Genomic DNA, 15001 nt, shown 5'->3' with positions numbered 1-15001 from the left:
CTGCCCGGCTACATCTGAACCGAGCTGAACCCAGCTGGCTGCTGGCACCGTGTGCCTGCTGGGGAGGTGGTTCCTGCTTCAGAGAGGCCTGGAGGCGGGGCTGTGTCCTGGGATGTGCTGAGGGGGGGGAGGGGCGAGGTGACACAGAGCTGGAGGAGCTGCTGTCCCCAGGACCCGCCTCTGCTGTCTCTCTCAGGCAGCATCATCTGAATGCTAATTAATTTTTAACCCAGAGGCTGGGAGGGAGCTTCCTGCCAGGAGCCATGGGTCAACGGAACTTAAGATAGTGAAAACAAGCCTCTGGCCGCTGCTGACCTCTGCATCCTTGTTGCCCCACTTCCAGGCATGGGGGCCCTCTCTGCTCCTTGAACCTGCAAGCTGCCTTCCTGCCTCAGGGCCTTTGCACATATCCCAATCCTAGTTCCCATCCCGGGTATATCCCATGAGAAAGACCTTTCCTGTCTAAAGTAAACTCTACATTTCACTTACTTGTTTAATTTTCACTGCTTGTCGTCCCACGGCCCCCACCTTGGGAACATGAGCCCAGTGAGAGTGGGGGTCCATTTCCCACTGGGGCCATAATGCCTGACACAGCTCTCTGCGCATCAAAGGTGCCTGATAAACATTTGTAGAGTGAATAATGAATGAACGCGTCAGCAGGCCAGTTAGGCTTTCTCGTTTTAGGGCCCACAGGCGACGGGTGAGGGTGTGTGTCTCATGCACGAGGCAGCACAGGCTGTGGCCGGCAGACTGTGGAGCGAGATGGAGCCTGTGGATTTGTTCAAGTGGTTTGATTGGCCTCCCGTTGTGTTTTAAAGGCCGACGAACCAGGCCCCGTTCTTCTTGCCATTCCAGCCGATTAGCATCAGTCCTAAGCTCTTCCCATCTCACACGGTTCTGTTACCTGCACCTTGGGGCTTATCCGACCCCGGCTGTTGCGTCATTTGGACTCAGAACACTCAGCCCCCTTCTGTGGCTTCCACTGCTGCCCTCATGGATGAGCGTGTTCTCAGGAGCTCGCTGGAGAACCAGGCTTCTTGGTGACGGTCCCAGGCTCAGGGGTAGCAAGGCCTGGCTGATGGCTTTCATCTTTGCAGAGAAGCTGAGCAAGGTTGATGGCGGAAAGGAAATGAAAGCGGGGTAAGAGGAAAGATTTGGAACATCAATCGGGACGCGAGAGGCACCACTCTGTGACTCTCGTAATCCAGTACCGTCTGGTTACAAATAGCAGCTTATTCAAATTCGGTAGAGCAGAAAGAGGGATGTGTCATAAAGTTACAGGGACATTTTATGGAACCCGGTATGGGAAGTGTGTCAGGGCCTCGTGAAGAACGGGAGCCAGGCAGTAATTACCTGTGTGAACAAATGACAGATATTAACCAGCATCTCATGCTCGGTTCCAAGTTCCCAGGAGAGACTCTGACTGCCGTAGTTGGAAGCAAGTGTCTGCAGCCCAGCTCAGACCAGGAGGGGCAGGCTTCTCAGTACAAACAGGGCTGCCGGGGGCCGTTCCTGTGGGTGAAGGGGCTGGAGGTGTAGACTGGGAAGATGGCCCAGAAGATATCCATTCTAGTGATGGAGTCCTTACCCATCACATATTTACCACTTCTGGGAGCAGGGCCCTCAAGACGCCGTAAATAATAAACTCAAGTGCTGCTTGCTTAAAAAGGCAAAATAGAACTCTTGATAGGTAAATCAGAAAAACAAAAAAAACAACTCAAATGTACAATGTTAGAGAGACAAAAAGGCAGATTTAAAATATATATATATATTGCTTTTATTAAAAGGTAAAACCTAATTTAAGCAGATGGTTTTCTAGGGGGAAAACTGACTCAAGAAGATGTAGAGAAACTGAAAATACACTTAAAAAAATAACCATGTAGGGCCGGCCGAGTGATGCGTTGGTTAGGAGTTGGCTTGGGAGCGCGAGCTCTGAGCAGCAGGGCCGCTGGTTCGGATCCCACATTGAGGGCCAGTGATGCTGTGCCCTATAGAGCTAAGATGGTGAACAACAGTTCGACCTGGAGCTGGGCTGCCGTGAGTCACCGGCGACTGGCTTAGGCTGCAGTGGGCTGCCATGAGCTACCGTGAGTGGCTGGCAGCCAGCGTGAGCAGCTGTCCAATGGCCGGCGACCCATCTGCCTCAGCAGGGAAGAGCGCAATGATAACAATACCAACATGGGCCAGTGAAGCCACAACTAGACTGAAGAACAAAAGGACAGCAACTTGTCTGTTCCCCTCCCCCAATTCCCCAATAAAATCTTTTTAAAAAGTAAAATAAAATAAACATGTAAATATTCGAAAATAATGTCAAAAAAAAAGTTGCAAGACCAAAAAGATTCAATGTGTGAATTCAATAAGATATTGAAGGAACTAGACTATTTATGCTGTTCAGACATATAACAAGTATACGTCCTTGTGTATTTTGCTAGCCAGGAACTGGGTTGCCCTGACTCCAGACTTGGAATATAGGTGCAGAAAGCCTGAATGATATCAGAGCAAATAGTATTTAGCTCAATTAGCAAAAGAAGTACGTATCTAGAGAATTTCGGGGGGGGGGTGTATTATAGCCAACGAGAGTTTCTTCCAAGAAAGCTGTGAATGGCTTGTTACTAGGATACCTAATGATGCACTTAACGTGCTGCAGAGTGGCTCAAACGAAAGAAAAATACACAGTCAACTGGATGGCTTTTTAATTAGGCACTGGTAGACATCCATGGCCATTTCTGAAAACCAAGCTAAATTAGGACGAGAGGATAGTGTGCTTGTCTTTTTTATATATCTGACTAGCGCCCTACATTATGTTTACACAGCATTTAAAGCCCAGAAAAACAGTATAATGACTGTAAAAGGTATAGCCAGTGCAATAAGACAAGAAAAAAGAGAAAATAGACACAAATCCTGAAAAGAATTCACCTTTTTTTCATGATTAGCAGATGATGGTGTCATTGGCCCACAAAACCAAAGAGAACAAACTAACAGTCTATTAGAACTAATAAGAGAGCTTGCAAAAGGGGAAAATACACACACACACACACATTGTGTTCAACAGTGTTGTATGTGTTGGGGGAGCAGGCTTGTTTGCAATGGGAACAAAAATGTTAAATACTTAAAGGAGCAAGAAAAATCTATATGAAGAAAACTAGAAAATTTCACTCAATAATGTAGACAAAAGCCCTGAATAAGAGGAGAACACGGTACGTCTCTGGACGTCCATTCTTCTCACAGTCTCTATTCCTTTCATTCAGTTAAATGGAAACTCCAGTGAAAAGAAAAGCCTTGGCTTTTCACCTGGAGATCAGTGAGAACACTGGGCAGAATTCTGAACATGGAGAATAAGAGTGTTTTATTAATACATAATGTAAGTGTATAATAATTAAAAGTGTAGTACTACTATAAGAAAGATCAGTGGAACAGGATATAAAAGCCCCATGAAAATTGAATTTAGGGCCGGCTGAGTGACTCAGTTGGTTAAGAGAGTGAGCTCTGAGCAACAGGGTCGCCGGTTCGATTCCCACATGGGCCAGTGAGCTGCGCCCGAGCTGAGCTGCCGCTGAGCTGCCAACAGGTGGCAGGATGGCTCAGCTGGTGAGAGCACGTGCTTCTAACAACAAGGTTGACGGTTAGACTCCTACATGGGATGGTGGGCTACCCCACCCGCAACTAAGATTGAACACAGCACCTTGAGCTGAGCAGCCGCGAGCGCCAACGGGGGCCAGATGGCAACTGGATTTGTGGGTTTTTTTGTTTGTTTGGTTTTTTTTTTGTTTTTTTTTTGTTTGTTTGTTTGTTTTTAGCTGAGCCATCCTGCTACCTGTTGGCAGCTCAGCGGCTGCTCGGCTCGGGCTGGACTCGAACCACTGTTGCTCAGAGCTCAAACTCTTAGAGTGAGCTCTTAACCAACTGAGCCACTCAGCCGGCCCTGCAACTGGATTTGGAGCTGAGCTAGCTGTGCCCTCCACAACTAAGACTGAAGGACAACAACTTGACTGTTCCCCTTCCCCAATTCTCAAATCAAATCTTTAAAAAGAAATTTGAATCTATGATGAGGTGGCATCTGAATCAGTCGGAAAGACTTTATTTAACAAATGGTGTTGGGACGACTGGCTAGCCATGTGGAAAGTAATGCTTCCCTCATCTATCAAAATGTCTCAACATGGTTACAGATTTAAATGTTAAAAATACAGTAATCCCCCCTTATCCACGGGGGATCCTTTCCACGGATTTACAGCATATAAATAAAAAAGAGACAGACTTTCTAACAGCTAATTGGGCAATGAGCATGAATAACCAACGTGGAAATTCAAAAGCACAAGCTACAAATGAAAGACAATGTTTAACTCAATAGTCCTGAAAAAAAGAAAGTAAAATAACGTAGCATTTTTTCACTGATGAGGCGGGGAAATGCGGAAAATATCCCCTTGTAGTGCTATTGTGAATGTCAGTTGGTATAACTCTTCTAAGAAGGAAATTTGGCTGTTTGTGGACTTGGTCACACCCAGAAATTCTGCTTTTAGAAAACCAATTTCAAGGAAACAAAGAGTAGATGCATTTTTCACCTCGAGGGTGTTTAATAAGTTTTGTTTGAATATTTTAAAATGCAAACAAATATCCAAGGTAGGAGATTGCTGTGGAATAGTATACAGCTGCTTAAAGAGATGAAGTTCATGGGCGTAAACTGTTAGATGGACGATTGTTCATTAACACATTTCAAAAAGTTACAGAGCGCCCCGTTCTTTGTGTGGGGTTCTGTTTGCGTTTTGAAAATACTGTGCGCGCACAAAATCATACAAATAGCAACAGAAAAAGCCTGGGAGACCATGCACCCCACTGTCGATCGTGTTTATCTCTGCGTGGTGGGATTCCGCACAATCGTGGCTTTTTCCAGTTTCCTTACCTGGTGGGTTATTTCCATGTAAATCAGGCAGACAATGCAAACATCAGGAAGGACCTCCCAGTCAGCACCAGTTATGTTTCAGATCCATTTCTGAGCCTACGCCCTGCCCGGGGCTGCTGTTAAACTAAAGATGAGTTCACCCACCACTGGGCTCCCTCCTATAACTCAGGCAGTGATTGGTTTCTTTGGGGGGTGAGTTCTGCTGGCGCGGAGTCCTGAGATCCCCCGAGCGGGGGATGTCTGTCTAATGACCCGTCCTCTGTGTCCCTTGCCAGTTTTATTCAGCAGTTTATCGAGTGCTTTTCCTAATTGAATAAAACTCGTGATTTCATTTTTAAAATACATGGGCCCATTAGTGTCAGTAACTAGACATTAGCAAGTATGAAGTTGGCCCATTCATGAACCGGCAGTTTTAGGAGGCTCGGCGGGCAGAGTCCTCAGGGCCCGTCCCCCCCTCACTACTTACAAATGCTGTCTCTGGAGAATTCTGACGGACCTGTTTACGATCATCTGAATAGCCGTGGGACCGACAATGGAATTAGCATTTTCCTGGCAGGTATAAACAGCGAGACCTGCAGCTGGAACTTACGTTGTCGGAGGAGCAGAAAGAAGCCCGGGGAGGCCGGAGTGGGGGGTTCTGTGAAACTAGCCCTCCGAGAAGGCAGGGCTGACCCTAGCTTTGGCTTCTGCTGCCGGCCTCCATCCTCAGCCCCCTGGACCCGTCTGTGAGCAAGAGGCCTTCCATCCCTTTGGGGAGGCAGCATGGTGTTGGGACGAGGCGGCTTTAGCATCCGACAGCTGTGGGTTCACGCCCAGCTCTGCCACTTTGTAGCTCTGTAACCTTGGGAAAGTGATTACAAATTCCTTAGCCCACTGAAGACTCGGTCTCCAGGTTCGCGATTATAGGGTGGGTCTGAGCTAAACCCCCAAATCTCCAACTTCCTTTTCATGTAGGCATGGGGAGCAAAAGGAGCCCCTTTATATCACCTGTGGTCCAGCATAGGTTGAAGGCAAAGCCTTAGCGCCTCACCCCTATTTGGGTCACTGATGCCTTGAGAAAAATGGAGAAAAATGGGATAACGTTTATTGAACACTTACTGTGAAGTGTTTTACAAACACAGTCTTAAATTCTCCCCTTCACTGCATAAGTTCAGTACAGTTACCGATCCCCTGAGTTTATAGGGGAGGACGCCGAGGCCTAGACAGAGGTGGGAAACCTGCCCAGGGGGTTCTAGAGACAGGAGGTGGCTCGTGTGGGATCTGACTTGGGGTACAGCTTCCAGCCCCCGGGAGGTACTGCCCTATGCTGACCCTCGCCTGGAATGGCCAGGAAGCTGTGGTGACAGTAACACTGAGGACTGGGGGACATGGACGCGTCCACAGCCTGAGCCCTTGTCACCTGTCTCGGCCACGCTGCCATCATCCCTTTCGTGGATGACTCCCCAGCCTCCTGACGGATTCTTGCGTCTGCCGTGCGTCTGTCCCCAGCCCCTGAGATCTGAAATGAAGTCACATTGGGTCACTCCAGTGCCTCTCGTCTCATTCGGAGGCGACACTGAAGTCCTCCCCAACTGCTCAGGTCTGGCACCGCTGCCTCTTCCATCTGTCTCTCTGAAAGCCCGCTTGTCCCCCTTGCCTGTTCTGTCCCAGCAATGCTGGCCTAGCGTCCCCCCAGGCACCATCGCACCTCGGGGATGGCACACCTGTGTTTGTTCCACCTGGTCCTCTGAGAGCCGTGCCTGCTGTCACTTCCTTTGTCTCTGCTCAGTCACCTGCTCTGGGTGCAGCCTTCCTTTCCTGGGAACCTTTGTAAATGGTGACCCCCACCCGAGCCTGCCTTACACGTGTCATCATGTAACACGCTGGATATCACCACCCATGTCCCCACAACAACACAATCTTTTTTTTTTTTAAGATTTTATTGGGAAATTGGGGGAGGGGAACAGCCAACTTGTTGTCCTTCAATCTTAGTTTCAGGGGTGGGCACAGCCCACCCTCCCATGCGGGAGCGCAACCGGCAACCTTGTTGTTAGGAGCATGTGCTCTCACCAACTGAGCCACTCTGCCGGCTCCAACAACACAGTCTCATGAAGGCAGGGATTTTTCTCTCTTTTGATCAGCCTTCCCCTGGGCAGTACCTGGCTCATAGTAGATGCTCCATAAATATTTGATGAATGAATGGACCTGGACCAATATCCTTCCACCCGCAGGGCCCCGAGATTTGGAAGCAGACTCCCGGGGGAGCCCGCAAGGCTGTCACGTGGAAACCCGTGTGGCTCAGGCTCAGTTGTCGGCAGGGATGAGGGCTCATTTCTGGGGTCAGGGTGGCTCACCTGGGAGGTGCTGGCAGGCCTGGAATAGCCCCATGGGGAGCTGGCCAGGCATACAGATGTTCCGTGGGGCACCAGTGAGCGATTACAGGTGGCCCCTGCGCTGCTCGGCCTGTGTACCGTTGACGGAAATGGGGACTGTGTACGGTAGACACCCAAAGAGCCGTCAACACGGCAGACACTCCGATGAAACTTGCAGGACCTGGCTTGTAAACCTGCTCTCTCCACAGATGTGGGACCATCTTGTGATGTGTCAGCCACGCATTAGGATGTCAAGTGGCGGCCCTGGAGATAAACCCAAGTGAAAAACTTTAATAATCCACCCGTCACTTCTCACATCGACCTTAAAGAGGATTATTGCAGGCCTCCTTTCCAGGAGATAAGTTCCCCCATAAACTCATCCCGGTTTTTAATGTCATTTGCCCTGAGTTTTAGCTCCTGCACCAAAGACAGCAAAAGCTGCTCCTGGGTAATATTTGGCCCAGAGAAGTTTGAGTTGGCTCATGTGGTATTTTGAGGGGAAAAACATTTTTTTTAATTGGGTGCCAACTTAAAAACACACGCAAAAATTAAATGTTTGGCTTGTCTTAAAAAATTGGGCAACAGTGGACCCCCATATTCCTGTTTGCCAATAGTCAGGTGGAAAGAAGTGATTTCAGAGGAGGCGTGCGGCCCAGGCTCCCGCCGATCCACCCAGCCCATTCCATGCTCTCAGCGGCCTGGCCCGTGTGAGTGTCCGCAGCGTGGGGCTCGCATCCATCACTGGGTGGGGCTGCTCTGTTGAGGAGGAGGGGACAGCTTGACCCAGAATGGAAGAGTCTCCCAAAATTCATCCCCAAGAATCCAAAATCTACCCGTGCCTATAGCCCTAGTGTAGGTTGATAAGAGACAAAACAAGAAGGAGCTTTTTCTATGGTGATTTCCAGACTTTCAGCCACTCCCGCTGGGCAGTCTGGCTGATGTGGGCTCTCGCGGAGGGGTGGCTCGCCCGCTCCAGACGTGTGAGCGCGCACGCGTCTCTTAACCTCTCTGTGCCTCGGTTTCCTCGCCTGTAAAGTGATGGTGACAGTGGGCTAGAGTGGAGGGTTACAGTGTTCAGTCACCTGCCACCTCCTCGTGCTCGACAGGTGCTTGCCCTGACACAGGTCCAGCGGTGCAGAGTCCACCACATAGGTGCCTACTGAGGGCAGTGGACACAACTGAAACCCAACATTGAAAACACCAAGTTCAAAGCCTGGCACAGGGCAGACATTCAAATGCCCATTGAATCTCAGCTCACGTTCATGGCGACTTCCTCGGACCGGTTCCCCTTGGCTGCTTCTTATACTGACCGAAACTTTAGGGTGACAGCCTAGAGCGGAGAGGGCTGCGAGGTGGCTTTTGTTCCTGGGACAGGTACTTGTGAGCACATAACCACTCCATTTGGCCTTTCATTTTGTAAATGACCATTCTGGGATGTTCTGGATGGATATGTTAGTCTAGCTAGGTTAAGCCATGTCTACTCTGGTCTCTGACGACATAAAATCCATGTGTTTCAATGTGCTTTCGTCGTGTAACCAACCACTCCAAAACTTTGTGGCTTAAAACAGCAGCATTTATTAAACTCAGGTTCCCTGCAGGTTGGCAGTCGGGCCTGAGCTCACCCGGGCTGTTCTTCTGGCCTGGGCCTGGCTCCCCGAAACTTGGCTGGACTCTCGTGCATCTGTGGACAACCAGTGGGTCGACCGGAGCTGGCTGGTGTCTGGCGGCTTGGTCCAGGATGCCTGAGATGATGGGGACCCCATCCTCACAGGGTCTCCCACCGCCCAGCAGGTTAGCCTGGCTGTGCTCCGTGGTGGCCATGGGGTTCCAGGAGCAGCAAGAGGCCAAGCCTGGATGCATGAGAGCTTTACATGTGGCTGCATGTGTCACATTAGCTACTGTCCTATTGGCCAAAGCAAGTCATGTGACCAAGTTTGGAGTCATTGTGGGAGGGTCTACCAAAGGGGGTTCATAGGAAGGAGAGTCACTGTGGCCATTTTGGCAAATATCCACCCCACCATGCCATGACCACACGGCAAAGCTGGAACACTTCCCTCGCCTTGTATTGAGTGGCAAATGCAGAAGGTGCGTGTCCATCCCCCACGTCCCACCTCTGAGCTCTCGGACTGGCCAGGAATTGGTTTCTTGGCGGGCGCGCCAACCAGCCTCCCAGTGGGGCCCGTACTCTGCTCTTCCGTAGCCTGTTCGCAGCGTCCCCCAGCCCAGCTTCCGGCGTGGCCTGGCTTGGCCAGAATGGCTGTGAGTCTGCGCCTCTTGAATGCCAGCCGGTGCCAAGGCCATATGCTGTCTGGGAAAAGGCATTATTCACTGAACATCGCTGCCGAGCTGACGGAGGCAGCTGCTGGGGCTGGAACCTGTCACTGTCAGGACAAGTCCTGGGACCTGCTGTACCTGCTGGGAAACGGGGCCAGCGACAGATCGGCGTCTCCTCAGCTCTCGGGGTCCTGTGTCCCTAGGCCACTGGCGCCAAAGGGGACTAGTGTTCTGAGTCCCCAAGGTCCTCTGAAGACAATCACCAGGGTTGCCAGTATGCGGACAACCTGGGACCTGCCTGATCTTCCAGAAACCCTGTGGGGAAGCGTGTGGGCCGCACTGCCGTCTGTGTCCCCCAGGGCGGGGCTGATGCAGTGGACAGGACTCCCCTGCAGCTGGAGTGTGAGGGTCGATGCCACGAGCAGGAAAGGGCATCGGAGGCTGAGGCTGCAGAAACATGCCCTCGGGGGCCATCGTGACAGCAGCCACAGGGGTGGGTGGGGGGAAGGACGACCGTGCCCTAGTCTGTCTGTCTGACTCCGAAGCCCTAACGCCCTACACCTGAGGCCAGAGTTGGGCGGGTGAGGTGGCCACGAGAGGTTGGAGGGGGAGGTAGGAAAGAACTCAGAAAAGAGGTGGGCTTGTCACATGAATCAGACCTGAGGGGCTGAGCAGGAGAGACTGAAAAGGAGTTAACCTTTTTTGTCTGCGACTCAGTGTTAATTAATGCTGAGCCTAAGAAACCCCCAAATCACCCCACCCTGTGGGCGACCCATAAGCCGTGGGGAACTACTGACAGATATTAAGCAGGGGCATAACATGAGCCATACAACAGGAATAAGTCTATTATAGAGTATATTAGAAGGTGATAAGCGATACAGAGATAAGAAATAAAACATGCAGGGTTCAGGAGTGTTGCAGTTTTAAACAGGATGGCCAGTGATGTCTTGCCTGAGAAGGTGCGTTTGAATACAGACTTGAAGAAGGGGAGGGAGGCGGGGAGATTTGGTGGCAGAGCTTTCCACCCAAGGAGAGCAGCAAGTGCAAAGGCCCTGAGGTAGGAATGTGCCTAGCGTGTTCAACTGCGGAAGAGCCAGAGAGGCTGGAGTGCAGCAAGGGAGGGCGGAATGGTTGGAGATGAAGCCAGAGAAGTAAGGGGGGGGGGTCCAGATGGCCCCTGGCATTTGCCCAAAGCCCATCTACAGATTCCTGTAACAGTCTTGGGGCGGGAAAGTGAAGCATTCGATGAGCCAGTTTGGACTCCATTTTCACAAGGTGAACACCAGCCTTCACCAGCCCACCTGCGCCGATGGTCTGGGCTCTGGCTACACACGCAACCTCAGGACTGCGTCTAGACAGCCCAACCTCAGTCTCTGCTCTTGGAGCAAATAACCAGTTTGGTTATTTCTTGGGATTCCAGCAGAAGCCACCACGAGTTTCAGTGTCTGGCAGACCCTCAGGAGCCCTCGATGCTCAAAGCCCCACAGGGCAGGACTGTGATGTCAGGAGCCTTCGTGTCCTCCTAACTGTGACCGAGCTCCCCGGGGAAGGGAAGGGAAGTGACTTCTGTAGAAAATGCTCTAGACAGGGGTCCTGTGCCATGGCCTTGGCAGATGGAGGCTGACGGCGGATGGAGGTGGGTCGTGCGCCCTCTGCTGTGTTGGCAGCAGTCGGGAATCTGCCCTAGGGAGGTGCCACCAGTGTGCAGGGCTCAAGTGGGCCACCTCACATGAGATGCACTGTGCCCGAGGCGTGGCGAGGGCAGGGAGGCAGCCGGAGCTAATGAGCAGAGCTCCTGGCAAAGCAAACGCGGCCGCACGCCCGGCAGGCACTGCCACCCATCAGCCTGTCAGCGTCTCGGGGGGGCCGCTGGAGTGTAGATGATTCTGGGGGTAACACGTTCTCTGCAGCATTCTTCCCCCGACACTGCTGAAGTCTGGAATCTTTTCCTGGGCTCCCAGAGCGCCGGAGGCATCACTCCCATCTTCTACCACCCACGCACAGAGGTTTCCATGGCCAAGCACTCCAGACCGCTGGCCAGGAGGGAGGCCATGGAGTGGGTGAGTTGGGGTGAGAGAGCGAGGAGCCTGCACAGCCCCCAAAGCTCCCTGCGCTTCGAGCCCAGCCTCTGTGACTCTTCAAGGACCTCCGTGCCTGGCTAATACCAGCCTAGGGGTCAGAGGCATCAAATGACTGAGGAGAGACTCAGATTGGCTGAGTCTCCTATTTTGATTTGTCTTCTGTCCAGTGAAGGTGTGGGGAAAAGCGTGAATGTCAGCAAGTAACCACCACACTGGCTGGTTGCGCCTACGCAGCAGCCATTCCCCTCTCTGGCTGGTACCAGACCTTGCTATTCCTCTGGGGAACCTCTTTGTGTCACAATGTCCTGGTTGAGGTGGGCACATGACCCAAGCCAGCCAATCACAGAACTCCATCCCTTGGCCATTGTGATGCGTTCAGGGATGGCATGTGACTCAAATGGGCCAATCACAATTTCCCTAAGATATGATAGCTGGACTCTGATAGAACTAAGTCCTTTTCCTTTGGGATCTTAGGCTGTGCCAGTGGGCATCTTTGCCTGTCACTTTCAGAGAGTCTACAAAGGGCAGCTGTGAGGGCCGCCCTCAGTCTCCAGCCCTCTCCGTGCTCTAACAGTGGAGGGTACCACAGGCTCGCCCAGCTACGGCTGAAGGGCAAGAGTGAAAGGAAGCCAGGTTGAGGGAAAGCAGAGTGTGCAGGAAGCTGATGGTGGGGGAACAATGGTTTACATGGGGACAAGGCGACTTCCATGGCAGAACCCTAACTCCTTACCCAAATGAGGACAGAGAGATGGAGAGGACACTTCACAGCACCCCAGAAACTGATGTCAAAGCTTCTTAGCTTCGTTTGAGTGTTGCAAGATCCGGGAGGGGAAGAAACGTGTGTCCGTGGCTCGCCTCTCTTCTCCCAGCATCTCCCCAAGCTCTGGGCATGTCACTGGTCCTTAACCAACACCTGACCTGCCAAAAGGAGGGAGAGAATGTCAGTGGCCTCGGCACACAGGTCGCACACTGGCGGCCAGGAGGCCGTAGCGTCATTTGATTTGGTCCTTGCTGTGTTGTTGTAGCTATTGATGTTGTTTAAAAATACTTGCCAAATTTTTACAGTTGAGCAATGCCACATGAAAAGTCTTTTATTTCTGACTTAACTTTAAAAACATAGCATATGTGAGATTTCCAAAGGGCGTCTTGGGGACTAGCGAGGGAGGCAAGCCTGGCTGTGTTACCATTCTCGGACATAGTAATACTCCTGCCGACCATATGCTCCGTGTGGGGCCAAGTCAGGTCACTTTACAGTGCTTGCAGAACATGATAAGCTGCACACAGATGCCAGCGCCTGAGCTTGTGGACCATTTTGTGTCTTCTCCTCTGAGAGTCACAGGATGAAGGAAAGGGATAGGGATGCTCAGGGCACGTTTCCCAGCCAGGGCTGCCCAGAGCACCAGCCCAGCGACGCCGAGGGCATCACACCCTTTAAGAGCAAGCTGGAGGGGCCAGAGGAAACCAACAAACAAAAAACCTGGTCCAGTGGGCAAGAGCTGAAGGGGTAGGAGCAATTTTTACAGGACAAAGAGTTCTGAGACGGAAGAAGTATCTGAAGAGCTGTCACACGGAGACCTGTTCATGGAAGGTCCGTGCTGTGGGGATGGAGGGAGGTTCAAGGAGTCATAATTAGCACTACCAGAAAACGAAGTGAGCGCTAGGGCGGCTGGAATAACCAGTTAACTGACGTTTTGCGAGGAGGGGGTTATTTTTGTTTTGTTTTTTTTGGCTGGAGAGTTAAAATATCAGATGAACTGTATGCTTTCCTTCTGTGGAGGTTGGAAGTTAGCAATGGATCACACCCCACATCACTTCCTGGTTCCAAACCAAATAAAAAGAACAGATGCAGGTGGAAATGAAAATAGAATTTCCGCTTGTATTCCTGGTCAGGCTAGGCTGAAGCATGCATCCTGAACCGAACCCCAAGGTGGGCACTCTCCCACCCTCTACCCCTGGCGCTGAGGCCAGCCTGCGGGAGCAGTGGGGTGCACGCCCGCCCGTCCAGCCAGCGACGGGATCCGGAGCTGCCTCGGCCTGGTCTGGGCCCGCCCCAGGCGGGATACGGGCTCCATTTCTGGGCTGTGAGAGATGGAGGAAGAGGGAGAAACAGGCTCAGGAAGGAAGCCGAGCCCTAGGTGAGCCACATGTCACCGTGTCAGTTCTGACACCTACCCCAGAGTGTTGATCACAGACGGGTCAGGGACCTTTTTAAAGGTGTCACGTGATCTGACTTTTCTCGCTGTATTCTCTCATTCCTTGCAACAACCCTATGGCAATGAAAAACAGAAAAACTACGTCATGACTTTTCCGACAACCCAATAGTATCGGCTCCATCTCTGTAGACGGGAAACCCGGGGGTCACAGACGTTCGGGAACGTGCCTACAAACCCGCGAGGAAGAGGCTGGGCTGAGCGTCACGCCCAGGTTGACCTGAGTCCAAACCGAGCTCCTGCGCGCAGGAGGGGCAGCGGAGGCTTCCCTCGGGCACTTTCTGACAAGATGGCGGCTTGGGCAGGGGTCCCCGCGGCTCCCTGGCACACGACGCCTTAATAGAAGGGGCTACACCCCCTATACCTTCTCCCTCGGCCCGCGGGATGGGTCCCAGTGTCACCCGCCAGGGCAGCCTCTGGGTCAGGCAGAGCTGGCTCAAACCTCTGTCACTTTTGAGCTGGATGACCTTGGGTCGCTTCCCTAACCTCGGTTTTTCCATCTGTGAAAAGGGAGGACAAAACACCCACTGGCAGCTTCCTTCCCTGTGCAGTCAGGCAGGTCCCATGTGGACAGGGATGTGTAGTTGACCCTCGTTCCTTTTTGCCAGATCCGTGTTCCGCCCTAACACATTGTGTTCTCCGCCATGACGTGACACACCGCCCCCATCCGAACCTCGTTTCTGCCTCTTTAAGGCTCCGTCAGAGGCGGCTTGGAAGAGGGACGCCTCCCCCACCCTTGTCCCTTAAGCCTCCAGTTCAGGGGACTCCCCCAGATGCAGCTCAGTGCAGAGAGGCTCCCCCGCCGGGGCTAACTTGGGGCCCTTCCCTCAAGGAAGAGCACCTACCTCGCCTGGCGAGTCAGGAAGACTGGGCACAGCACCAGGAGGGAGGTCTGCCCACAGTCCCTGGGTGACCCCCTCGGGTCACGGGGTGCCGAGGCTGGAGTCAGGGTTTGGATGGACCATCTCTGGCCCCGCCTGGCTCTCCAAGGGTCCGGTTATCAGAAACCAGGCTTTCACTTGTGGGTCACATGGGGGCCCAGGCTCCCTCATGCCCCAAGACTGTGAGCTAAACGTGGGAGCAGTTAACACACGGATTGTCTTCTATGCGAAGCAGCCCGGAGGCTCATTTGCTTCTCCCACGAAAGCCTTCTGAGGCCACCGTGGACTCTGCTTTATAGCTCAGCTC

The 15001-nt window shown here is 52.2% G+C and overlaps 1 protein-coding gene across 2 annotated transcripts in view; it reads left to right on the top strand.

Annotated features, from left to right (window-relative positions):
* Nucleotides 1-15001, top strand: part of HS3ST2 (heparan sulfate-glucosamine 3-sulfotransferase 2) — a 64253-nt gene that overhangs the window by 32820 nt on the left and 16432 nt on the right. Inside the window, exon 1 of one of the 2 annotated variants that reach the window (XM_019649869.1) lies at nt 7535-9039. The exons of the other annotated variant lie outside the window; for it this stretch is intronic. Within the exon in view, the coding sequence (XP_019505414.1) occupies nt 8765-9039 (275 nt within the window). The 5' untranslated portion in view covers nt 7535-8764. Of the gene's footprint in view, nt 1-7534; nt 9040-15001 lie in introns of those variants that run through there. 2 annotated transcript variants of the gene reach the window in all.

This window comes from Hipposideros armiger, unplaced genomic scaffold, assembly GCF_001890085.2.
Source record: "Hipposideros armiger isolate ML-2016 unplaced genomic scaffold, ASM189008v1 scaffold_135, whole genome shotgun sequence".
NCBI classification, from domain to species: domain Eukaryota; kingdom Metazoa; phylum Chordata; class Mammalia; order Chiroptera; family Hipposideridae; genus Hipposideros; species Hipposideros armiger.
The sequence above is the reverse complement of the archived record's forward strand: the minus strand, read 5'-3'. Positions and strand labels throughout refer to the sequence as shown.